This window comes from Mesitornis unicolor, unplaced genomic scaffold (assembly GCF_000695765.1).
Source record: "Mesitornis unicolor isolate BGI_N332 unplaced genomic scaffold, ASM69576v1 scaffold19371, whole genome shotgun sequence".
NCBI classification, from domain to species: Eukaryota; Metazoa; Chordata; class Aves; order Mesitornithiformes; family Mesitornithidae; genus Mesitornis; species Mesitornis unicolor.
The window spans coordinates 1773-13358 of NW_010163332.1; the positions used below are offsets into that span (position 1 = coordinate 1773).

The 11586-nt window shown below is 59.7% G+C and overlaps 1 protein-coding gene across 1 annotated transcript in view; it reads left to right on the forward strand.

Annotated features, from left to right (window-relative positions):
* Nucleotides 1–906: 906 nt before the first annotated feature.
* The window catches only part of LOC104548037 (protein argonaute-1), a 12385-nt gene continuing 1705 nt past the window's right edge, over nucleotides 907–11586 (forward strand). The window contains exons 1-16 of the mRNA XM_010193940.1: nucleotides 907–1088; nucleotides 1632–1752; nucleotides 1850–2031; nucleotides 2273–2409; nucleotides 2543–2677; nucleotides 2928–3015; nucleotides 3991–4138; nucleotides 4429–4548; nucleotides 5277–5399; nucleotides 5794–5927; nucleotides 7053–7237; nucleotides 7391–7550; nucleotides 7823–7913; nucleotides 9892–10086; nucleotides 10172–10306; nucleotides 11164–11265. Of these exons, the coding sequence (XP_010192242.1) occupies nucleotides 1648–1752; nucleotides 1850–2031; nucleotides 2273–2409; nucleotides 2543–2677; nucleotides 2928–3015; nucleotides 3991–4138; nucleotides 4429–4548; nucleotides 5277–5399; nucleotides 5794–5927; nucleotides 7053–7237; nucleotides 7391–7550; nucleotides 7823–7913; nucleotides 9892–10086; nucleotides 10172–10306; nucleotides 11164–11265 (2040 nt within the window). The 5' untranslated portion in view covers nucleotides 907–1088; nucleotides 1632–1647. The remainder of the gene's footprint in view (nucleotides 1089–1631; nucleotides 1753–1849; nucleotides 2032–2272; nucleotides 2410–2542; nucleotides 2678–2927; nucleotides 3016–3990; nucleotides 4139–4428; nucleotides 4549–5276; nucleotides 5400–5793; nucleotides 5928–7052; nucleotides 7238–7390; nucleotides 7551–7822; nucleotides 7914–9891; nucleotides 10087–10171; nucleotides 10307–11163; nucleotides 11266–11586) is intronic.

Sequence of the window (11586 nt, forward strand, 5' to 3'; positions counted from 1 at the left end):
TGTGCTGGGGAGGGGATAGGATAGAAGGAAAGTTCAGGTGCTGGGACTCGAGTTATCCTGCGACCTGGCATTGGAAACACCATCGTTAACAGCCGGTGTAGAACCAGGGCGAGCTGTCACCCTGCAAACCCTTGCCGTTCATTAATCGCGCGGTGCAGACGCAGTAACGTGTTTCCTGTTTCTTGTGGCGTCCTCCTCCAGCAACGAGTCGGAGTTCGCTGGAAGACGGAGGGGAAAGCGCGTGAGTGGGGTTCACCTCCCGCTGCGACCCAGCGAGTCCCACACCGTGTCCCGCTCAGCACCTGGGATGTTTTTGGAGCTGCCCCTACAGCAACACACACCATGGGCAGCTTTGGTGTCGCTGTCACCGTTGTGCAGGCGATGTTTGACTCTCTCTGCGCCGTTGGTCCTGCCAGGGGGGGATGCTCAGGGAGATGCTGCCCAGGGGACTCCTCCTGCAGGAGCTGGGGAATCATAGAATACCAGGTTGGAAGGTACCACAGGGATCATCCGGTCCAACCTCTAGGGAAGGGATGGGCCATAAAAACACAGCACGGCCCTGGGAGGCCTTGGTCTGAACGCACCTTCACTGGCTCAGTGTCTCCTGGTGCTGCAGGAAGATCACTGCTGCTGCTGCAGGCCCCTGGCGAGCTCTCGGCGCAGATCCCAGGCTCTGCTTGGTTTTAATCCCAGACCTGAGGAGTTTCTTGCTGCTGCTCTGGTTGTTTGCGTATTGGGACGGTTACTGCGCACAACAGAAGTTGCGGCGCAGCGTGGAGGTGCTGCAGCAGTGGGAGACCTGGCTTAGATGCGGTGATGGAGGGCGCTGTGACTCTGCGTTGTCCGTCTGTCTGTCCGTCTGGGGTCTCTCCCAGCCCCGCTGACCCCTCTGCTCTCCCCGCAGCTGCAGGCGCGTACCTGCCCCCCTTGCAGCAGGTATTTCAAGCGCCGCGCCGGCCCGGGATAGGAACGGTCGGGAAACCCATCAAGCTCTTGGCCAACTACTTTGAAGTGGACATTCCCAAGATCGATGTGTACCATTATGAAGTGGATATCAAACCCGACAAATGTCCACGCAGAGTCAACAGGTAAGGCAAGTATTAGAGGTTTTGGCACTCGTTTCCCGCTCCCAGTTTCCTCCTGGAGGCTCCGTCGGTGCCTGTGTCCCCCTCCACGGGTGGGAGCCCTCAGGGGGACGTGGTGGCCGGGGTCGCAGCGCTGGCTCCTGCCCCCGGCAGCCTCGGAGGTCCTGACCCTCAGCACAGTCCCTCTGCAGCAGCAGCTGTGCTGTTTTGGCAGCGATCTCCTGTTTAAAAATAGCAGCCCCCAGAGCTCGGGCCATCGCGTACTTTTCTTTGTTGTTCTTTTTGATGTCTTACTCGTCCCCTCCTGCCCCGGGTAGCTCTGCGCCCCGAAGGCCAGCAAGCAGATGCTGTTGGTAGCCATGGGCAGTGAATCACTCCCAGCTGCTTGTTTGGGAGCCCTCCTGCCCGGGGGGGACCCCACTTTGCTGTCTGGTGCCTGGGTAGGGGGGCTGGGGATGGGGTGGGATGCAGGAGGCGTTGGGTTGTGAAGGACCCTGCAATAAAGAACCTTGCCCTTCTCTCCTCTCGCCCCGCTCGCCTGCGCAGGGAGGTTGTGGAGTACATGGTGCAGCACTTCAAACCGCAGATCTTCGGCGACCGAAAGCCGGTCTACGATGGGAAGAAGAACATCTACACAGTCACGGCATTGCCCATTGGAAACGAGAGGGTAAGAGGGGTGGCGAGCACGGGGACCTGCCACCAGCTCCAAAAACCTCCTCCCCTTGCAGGGATGCCACCACTGCTTCCCTTCCCTTTGCACCCAGGTTGACTTTGAGGTGACGATCCCGGGGGAAGGCAAGGACAGGATATTTAAGGTCTCGATCAAATGGATGGCCATCGTCAGCTGGCGCATGCTGCACGAGGCGCTGGTCAGCGGGCAGATCCCCGTGCCCCTGGAGTCCGTCCAGGCGCTGGACGTGGCCATGAGGCACCTGGCATCCATGAGGTACCTGCACCGGGGAGGGGAGCAGCTGCGGTGGCTGGGACCGGCCTCTGGGAGGAGGGCTTGGTGGCCTCTGGGAGGAGGTGGCCGTGCCCACTGCTTGGTGCCATCACTCCAGATGCTCCTGCAAAGGAAATGCACGGGGTGATGCAGCCGGTGGTGCGAGCAGTGGGTCACTGGGGCTGGGGGTGTTTCATGGTCGCTGCAGCGTGCGCTGTCTGACGCGGTTCGCCCTGGTTTGTAGGTACACCCCCGTCGGCCGCTCCTTCTTCTCCCCCCCTGAAGGTTATTACCACCCCCTGGGAGGCGGCAGGGAGGTCTGGTTCGGGTTCAACCAGTCGGTCAGGCCTGCCATGTGGAAGATGATGCTCAACATCGACGGTGAGTTGTTTTCCATGCTGGGGAGCTGCAGCTCTGGGGCTGGGTGTGCGTGGGGAGCCTGGATCCGGCCGGCGCTTGGGCCAGGTCCGGCTGCTGGGGGGAGCAGAGAGGCATCGTTGTGTCTGTCCCGCAGTGTCGGCCACCGCCTTCTACAAAGCCCAGCCCGTCATCGAGTTCATGTGTGAGGTGCTGGACATCCGGAACATCGACGAGCAGCCGAAGCCCCTGACAGACTCGCAGAGAGTGCGTTTCACCAAGGAGATCAAAGGTAGAGCCCCCTGGGTCCCCACACGCTGGCCCTGCCTCGTCTCCCACCCAGCCCCTGCAGCGAGTGTGGGTATGGGGGTGCACATCTAAAACACCTCCTGGGGCACCGTTGCCTCCATCGTGCCCTGCAAGCTCGTCTGCTCTGCGAATGGTTAATTATTTAAGGCTGATGCTGGTGACATCCCGGGGAGGTTGGGTGAAGGGGAATGGCTCCCACCTTGACCCTGCAGTGTGTCCCTGTCACCCCTCAGGTCTGAAAGTGGAGGTGACCCACTGCGGGCAGATGAAGAGGAAATACCGCGTGTGTAACGTCACCCGGCGGCCGGCCAGCCACCAGACGTAAGGCGGGTGGGAAGATGCCCTTGGAAAACCTGCGCTGCTCTGGATTTTGGCAGCTGCTGTCGTTGGGGAGAGCTGGACGGGAATCACCAACCCGCGATGGCCAAAGGGGCCGTGTCCGGGGCTGCGGGTCCAGCGGCTCCGCGCCGTGAGGGGATGCGGGGATGGGGGGAGCGCAGGGGATGCTGTGTCCACCAGACGTAAGGCGGGTGGGAAGATGCCCTTGGAAAACCTGCGCTGCTCTGGATTTTGGCAGCTGCTGTCGTTGGGGAGAGCTGGACGGGAATCACCAACCCGCGATGGCCAAAGGGGCCGTGTCCGGGGCTGCGGGTCCAGCGGCTCCGCGCCGTGAGGGGATGCGGGGATGGGGGGAGCGCAGGGGATGCTGTGTCTCGCCTCCAAGTTTGGTTTGCTCCTTGCTTAAAATAGACGCTGCCGAAGCAGAAGCTTTGTCGGGGGATGAAGCCGTTCCCTGCTTTGAAATCGTTTGGCGTGTGCCTGGGAGCAGGCTGGGCCTCTGGGCACCCCTCGTTGTTGGGGGGCTGCCCTGCTCCCCACTGTAATAAAAACAACAGAAACCCAAAAAACCCCAGAGCAACAAGAAATTTTGGCTTGTGCTCTGCAAACCTGAGCGCTGGCAGAAAGTCTTGTTCCAGGGAGGGCACCAAGCACAGACATCCCCCCGTGGCAGCGCTGTGTCTGTACCTGGAGCGGCACGCGTGGCATGTCCTGCTGTAAACACTCGCCCTGATTAACTGGATTAGCGAGGACGAGCTTTATTTAGGGAGCCGAGTCCCGCACTGGGATCAGAGTATTCCTGAGTGGATTTCTGGAAATACCACCCTTCTGCTCTTTATTTGCTGTCTGGGTATCCCAGCTGGGACCCAGCTCCCCGATCCCAGGCAGCACAAGCGGGGCTGGGGTCCACGGGGCCCGTTCTGAGTGGGTGCATCCTCCGTGTCCTGCCCCTGCCAGGTTCCCCCTGCAGCTGGAGAGCGGTCAGACCGTGGAGTGCACCGTGGCTCAGTACTTCAAGCAGAAATACAACCTGCAGCTGAAATACCCCCACCTGCCCTGCCTGCAGGTTGGCCAGGAGCAGAAGCACACCTACCTGCCCTTGGAGGTGAGTGTTGGCTCTGCCCCGGCTTTCGGGCACCGCGCAAAGCAAAGGCAAGTGGCTTTTGCTGGCAGATGCGTGACGGTATTCTGCAGTCAGTTGCCTCAATGTTGACCTGGCAAGAGCTGCTGCTGGTAAATGAAGGAGGAAAAACGCCATTAAAATCTCATTTTCCTGCAGCTGCAGGCTCAGCCCCTCTGGTTTGGGGCTGGCTGTAGCCATGGGCAGCTCAGATGTGGACCCCCGTGTGTCGCCCATCCCTAATGCGTGGTTGGTGTCTGTCCCCTCCCGTGCAGGTCTGTAACATCGTGGCGGGCCAGCGGTGCATCAAGAAGCTCACAGATAATCAGACGTCAACCATGATTAAAGCAACGGCCAGGTCTGCCCCGGACAGGCAGGAGGAAATCAGTCGCCTGGTACGTGGCACGAGGGGCGGCAGGGACAATGTCAGGCTGGGCGCTGGTGGCATTGTGTCTGTGGTGAACCTCGTGGTCCTGCTGTGACCCGCTCAGAAGATGCTGGGGGGTTCGTGGCTTGGTTTTATCCCCCAGTTCTCACTGACTCCCCGGTCGGAGACGCCTGTGTGTGTGTAATGGACACTTACATAGAGGAGCCCAGCTCAAAGTGACCGTGGAAACTCGTGTGCGGCAAATTCAGGTCCTTGCGCTGCTGGAAGCTGAGCCAAAGGGAGCTGGAACTAAAAAAAAAATTAGAGAAATGGCCCCGGCTTGGGGCGTCTGTGGGGACTGCGCTGCGGGGCTGCGATGCAGGAGCTCTGCAGGTCAGCGAGGGGCCAGGCAGGAGTGGTTCGTGGTGCTGGTGTGACCCAAACCAACGTCTGTGGGCTCCTGAAGCCGGGGACATTGGATATTCCAAGGACATTGAAAAAAAAGCTGAGTCTCATGCCAGTCTGAACCTTCCCATTGAAGCAGGCTCTGCTCTCGATTGCGTTGGTCAGAAATCGGGTCCCATGGGTCAGTTTAGAGGACGGGATTGGGCTCTTTGTGTTGAGCCATTTGCCCTCCCCTTACAGCAAGGACTTGAGTAGAGGACGTGGCTTTGGGTGCCCGTGTTCCTGGGGCAGCCGAAGCTGCCTGCGATGCAGCACTTGGCTCCCTCCCATGGCCCTTCCTTCCCTCTGCAGATGAAGAACGCCAGCTACAACCTGGACCCGTACATCCAGGAGTTTGGGATCAAGGTGAAGGATGACATGACGGAGGTGACGGGGAGGGTGCTGCCAGCGCCCATCCTGCAGTACGGAGGCAGGGTAAGCAGGGCTGCGTTGTGCAGAGACGCTTTCGCACCTGAAAACGCTGTTCCCGAACAAAATTAGTGCTGCCTTCAGTAATGTTGGTTACAACTGGCATTTTTTTATTGGAGTGCCTTGAGTTTGGGGTTTCTTGCAATATAATTCTGAAAGCTGTAGCCAAGAGTCAATTGGTGACACAAAAGTGATCTGAAGGGGAGAGGGATGCTCAGGGTGAGTTTTCCATCACCTCTGAGGAGCTGAGAGGCTGAATTGCCCATCAGACCCTGACAATGCAGGGGTTGGCTCTATTGAGGGTGCCTGTTTTGGTGCTGGGGAGCAGAACCGTGGCTCATGGGGTGCTCCATGGGGCCGGGCAGGACACGGCAGCGCTGTGACCCTGTTTGCCTTGCAGAACCGGGCCATCGCCACTCCCAACCAGGGCGTGTGGGACATGCGAGGGAAGCAGTTCTACAACGGCATCGAGATCAAGGTCTGGGCCATCGCCTGCTTTGCCCCGCAGAAGCAGTGTCGAGAGGAGGTGCTGAAGTAAGGAAAGGGGCCGTGGTGGGGGGACGTGGGGGAGCCGTGGTGCTCCCAGCTCTGCGCATCCTCCATCCCTAGCGCTGGCTCTCGGTGCCCGTGGTGCAGATGCGGTGGGGTTCGCCTGGCTGTTGGGTGCTGTCTCAGTGTACCCGGGGTGCCTGGTGTTTATCCTGGCTGCACACAGGGCCCTGAGCCATGGCAGTGGCTGCCAGGCCGAGGGGAGCGCACCCAGCGGCGCTCGGCAGCGCTCGGTGGCAGTGGGGCCGTGCTCGCTCTGCTCCTGGCATGGGGACACTGCAGTGTTGTGATGGGATAGTGCCAGCCCTGAAGCTGCGTTGAACCCTTCTCAGCCGAGCCTCCTCGGAGAGGCAGGGCTGTGAGGGATATTGAATTAAAAGCTTCCCCAGTACCCTTTCTGAAATAACATGATTCAGTAGGAAGCATCCTAAGTCGCCACGGGTTTTTATTACCAAGAAGTCTTAGGTTTTCTGGAAAGCTTTGGTAGCTTAGAGAGTCTGCTCTGATAGCAAAGCGACACAGCGGGGACAGTTCATTTCATTTGGGGAAACGGTCACCTTGGGTTTGGATTCTGCTGCAGACTTGGGTTTCTCCTGACCCAGAGCGGATGCATCAAGGTGAGCATTTTGGGTGCCCCTCCTGGCCGTTTGGTCAACGTTTGGGGTGGTTTGGAGCAGCTCAAAGTATGGGACCCTTTGGGGCAGAGCTGGGAGCCCCGCACTCCCTCTGGGTCTCCCTGGATCCAGTTTATCCATGGCAATCCAAAAATCCCAGGTGTGGCTGAGCACTTTGGTTTGATGGGTGAGGGTGAGCTTTTCAAACCATCCAGAAACAAGCAGGTCTGCTCCTCGCTCTCCCAGCATTGTAACGGGGATCGGCTCAGCTCCATCGCCTCAGGAGGAGTCGGTGCCGGGGGAGAGGGGACCAGGAGGGGATGGTTCAGCTCTGGCATCTCTTGGTCCTGCATTTCCCATGCTGTGTGCTTGCTGGACGCTGTAAAACCACGGCCGTGGTGTTGTGATGTCCCAGTTTGTCCTGTGCCGTGGCCGGGGTGCAGCAGAGCTGTGGTGTGGATGTCTCGGGGCTGACGGCTTCTCCTCCTGGGCGCAGGAACTTCACGGACCAGCTGCGCAAGATCTCCAAGGACGCGGGGATGCCCATCCAGGGCCAGCCCTGTTTCTGCAAATACGCCCAGGGCGCAGACAGCGTGGAGCCCATGTTTCGCCACCTCAAGAACACCTATTCAGGGCTTCAGCTCATCATCGTCATCCTGCCGGGGAAAACGCCGGTGTACGGTGCGTGTGGGGCCGGGGGAGCGGGGAGAGCAGAGGGGCTGTGCTGTGGCTCTGCTCCTCTCATGCTGATTTCTCTGCCCGTTTCCGAGGGCGCCGCTGGCAGCGGTTGTGTTGCCAATTGCTCGAGTGTTGATCTTCTTCCTTCGCCCGCAGCCGAGGTGAAGCGCGTTGGGGACACCCTGCTGGGAATGGCCACGCAGTGCGTGCAGGTCAAGAACGTGGTGAAGACCTCCCCGCAGACCCTGTCCAACCTCTGCCTCAAGATCAACGTCAAGCTTGGCGGGATCAACAACATCCTTGTGCCTCACCAGCGGTGCGTGTGCTGCTGCCTCTCGCCTTGTGGGGCTCATTTCCCGAGGCCCTGGTGGTGCTGCCTGCCTGGTTTTACCTGGGGAACAGGGGATCTGTGGGCAGCTGTTTGAAATGGGGTTTGCAGCCTCTCTCACCTTGCAGTGGGCTGTTGATGCACTCAGGCCAGGTCCCAGAGGTTGGGACATGTCCCAGAGGATCTCTCCTGCGTTGGGCTGTGCGTGGTACCGAGATGTCCCCAGAGGCTGACCTCTGCTTTCCCTTCTCTCCTGCCAGCTCTGCCGTCTTTCAGCAGCCGGTGATCTTCCTCGGGGCCGATGTCACTCACCCCCCGGCCGGAGACGGGAAGAAGCCCTCCATAACGGCTGTGAGTTCCCTGCCTGCACCAGGCTCAGTGCCCAAGAGCCCTGCGGGGACGGGACTTGTGTGTCCATAAAGGGGCTGTGTCACTGCTGTCCCCGCAGTGGCTCTTCTCAGGGTGTTCCCATGCCCTATCAGTCCTGTGCCCTATCTGCTCCCACTCCCGGGGTCCCCAGTCCCCTCCTGCCTCGCTGCAAAGGAGCTGTGGTTTTGGGGAGGCGGCAGCTGCCAGCAGATGGGGCTGGTGATTTGCTGGACCCCAGCCCGACAGGACAGGACAGGACAGGACAGGACAGGGGGCTCAGCCTCTGTGCTCCCGAATCATCCCGGTCGCCCTGGGACCTTCCCCAGTGGGGAGAGCTGGGGTTTTGGGGATGGGGGAGCTGGGGTGAGCGGGCTGTGTTGGGGAGGAGGGTTTGCCTTCACCCCAGATCAATACAGAGCATGCATCGAGGGAAGCGTGGTCACGTCCCAGGGATGCTGGGCGCCAGCTCGTGCCTCTGGGACCTTGCCTTGCGCTCGCTGGGGTGAGAGCAGTGTCAGGTTCTGGCAGCGTCTGTTTTAATGGAGCACGTCAGCGTTTTCCTATGAAGTTCTTCACTTTCCAGGACTCCTAGCTCAGGTTTTCCTTGGCGTGGAAATGGAGGAATGTTTTTTTCTTAATTAGAAGGGGTTGGGAAACGCTCTTGGCCGTTTGCTGGAGGTGTGGGTGGGACAGAACAGTCTGTTTCCTGGCGGCGGCGCTTCCACTCCGAAAACATTTTCTGTGTGTTTTTGTACAGGACCGCTGCGGGGTGGTTTTTTTTTTTTTCTTAAAAAAGCTTTTTTGAAGCTGCAGGGGAGGAGAAGGATCAAGACTTCAGATGGCCTTGATCTTGTCCTTGGTCTGTTTATCAGACAGTAGGGGGGTCCATGGCTGAGGCCGAAGGAAAGGTTTGTGTGGATCACATCGGCTCCACTGGCGCAGCCCAGACCCCAGAGCTCCCTTTGCGAAGCAAAAGTGAAACCGGGGCTGAGGGCAGGGGCCCGGTGCTGTGGAGGATGTGGGGTCCTTGGTGCTTTCCCTCCACTCGGGGGGATGTGGACCATGCGGTGCAGTGAAGCAGCCGCGTGTTTGTCTCCCGGCGTGGGTTGGTGCCTGTTTTGGCACCCATGACTCACTCTGCACCCTGGCCCTGCATCACAGCTGAGCCCGGCTGCCCTTGGCCTCTCTGCCCTGATGCCTTTGAGGTCTCCCCTCCGGAGCACCCAGCTGTGATGGGAACTCCCTGCTCCACGGCCGCTGTGCGGTGACTCGGCCCTGCTGTGTCCTCGGGAGGTGGCAGAGCCAGCGAGGCAGAGCTCAGCGTCTGGGGCACGGACGTGGTGCTGGCAGATGGCAAACGCTGACCTGCTCCAGTCCCCTTTTGGGCAGGGGTCCCTGGGCAGCCTGGGGTGGGCAGGGTTGGTTGTGTGGCTGTTGAAGGGGTGAGGACCAACCGAGGCAAAGCTGCTTGGTGTTGCTGTGATTTGACCACCAGCAGCAGTGTTAACGCAGCGGCGTTGCAGCTGGCGTGGGATTTGGTATCTGGGGTGAAACAGCAGAGCAGGGTTTGGGGTCACACAGTCCTTCCTGAGAGCCAAAAACCCTTGAGTGAGGGATGGAGGGAGAAGGGCAGCCCTGCTCCCTGTGCCCCTGCATCGGAGGAGCTGGGGCAGAGCAGCCACAGCCCCTGCAGCCGCATCGCCCAGTGACAGCAGCTGTGTTATTTCACTGGAAATTCCCATAACCACCACAAAGGGCACAGCCAAGTGTGAAACCAGGACGTGGCCACGACCAGGGATGTCCCTTTGGGTGCTGGTTGCCCACACAGTATTTGCTGTCCCATCTCCCCATCTGTGAGCTTGGGTGCTGTGCTGTGGGTGTTGGAAGGAGGCAGGGGCCAGGAGTGTCCCATGTCCCCCGTGCCCTGTCGTAATGCATGGGCCCGTCGCTGTCGCTGCAGGTTGTGGGCAGCATGGACGCCCACCCCAGCCGCTACTGTGCCACGGTGCGCGTGCAGCGTCCTCGCCAGGAGATCATCGAGGACTTGTCCTACATGGTGAGGGAGCTGCTCATCCAGTTCTACAAATCCACCCGCTTCAAACCCACCAGGATCATCTTCTACCGCGACGGCGTTCCCGAGGGGCAGCTCCCGCAGGTGAGGACCCGTGGGTTCCCCAGGGTGCACGGGGATGGATGGGTGCGGGTGCATCCCCTCACTCCGTGGGCGTTTGTCTCTCCAGATCCTTCACTACGAGCTCCTGGCGATCCGAGACGCCTGCATCAAACTGGAAAAGGATTACCAGCCCGGCATCACCTACATCGTCGTCCAGAAAAGGCATCACACCCGGCTCTTCTGCGCAGACAAGAACGAGAGGGTGAGCACTGTGGGGTGCCGGGGCGGCTGATTCATCCCCGCCCTTTAGGAAGAGCCAGCCCTGGCCTTGCCGAGGGGAAAGCTTTGGGCAGGCAGAGAGCCCTTCCTTGAATTAAACGCTGCTCGGTTGACTCCTGCAGCCATGCGGATTAGGCTGCTTCTAGAGAGCCAGGCAGCTGTGTGGTGTTAGGGTGAGTTACGGGGTGCTGATGATCCCGGTGGCTCTCTTGAAATAGCCTCTGTCAGCTGCAAACATCTGTTGTTTTGGTGATAGCTGTGGCCGCTGACGTGACGGGATGAATAACCCCCTGCCTGCTCACGGCGTGTCCCTGTGTGCTGTGCGGTAGCACCGCTTGCTGCAGCTTTTCCTAGATTTGGTCTAAATGTGGTGGTTAGATGTAGTCTAACCACTCTCTGGCTTTACCTGAGCACCAAGATTTAATCTTGGGGGCTGAGGACAGGTTTTGACGAGGGTGCAGAGCCGCGACACCTCATGCAGAGACTCTGGCGTGCGCTCTCTGCAGAGATCCCTGGGGTTCTGCTCACTTAATCCTCGTTTCTGCAGCAGGATGGGCCGGTGCCCAGCTCTCACCCTGCTTTCCTCCTGATGCCGTTGGCTCTGTGTCCGTGTCGTGCCCAGTGTTGATGCTTGCAGAAAATGCCAGCCAGCCTGTTCGGGCAGGGAGCAGAGCAGGATCGGCTGCTCCTGTCCCCCTAAATGGGCACTGGGGCCGCAGCTCTGCGTGGGCTCTCACACTGAGATGGGGACGAGCACAGGATGTGTTACAGACGGTGCTCTGGGCAGCTGGAAATAACCAAACTCTGCAGTGCTTGGGTCTCTCTTTCTGTTCCTTGTAGATTGGGAAGAGTGGGAACATCCCAGCAGGAACAACAGTGGATACCAACATCACCCACCCCTTTGAGTTCGACTTCTACCTGTGCAGTCACGCAGGCATTCAGGTACCGCACACGGGGCTGGATGTCGTGGTGCTGCTGGGGTTTTTTGGCTGTTTTTGCCAATTGTGCTCTTAAGCATCTGACCCGGTGCTGTTGTAGCCCCCTCCAGCACTGGGGACGTGGGTGGTTCTGTCCAAGCCGCCGTTGTGGTGCTTTGTGGAGCAGTTGCCGGCACGGCGCTGCTGCTGCATTGCCTGGCACATCCTCCATGTCTCTCCCAGAGCCAAGGATCTCTCCTCTGAGATTTTCCTCCTCCAGAGCAGCCAATTCAGCAGCCGGGCAGCTGGCGGCTGAGCGTGCCGGGCTCGCCTGGGCCCCGGCAGG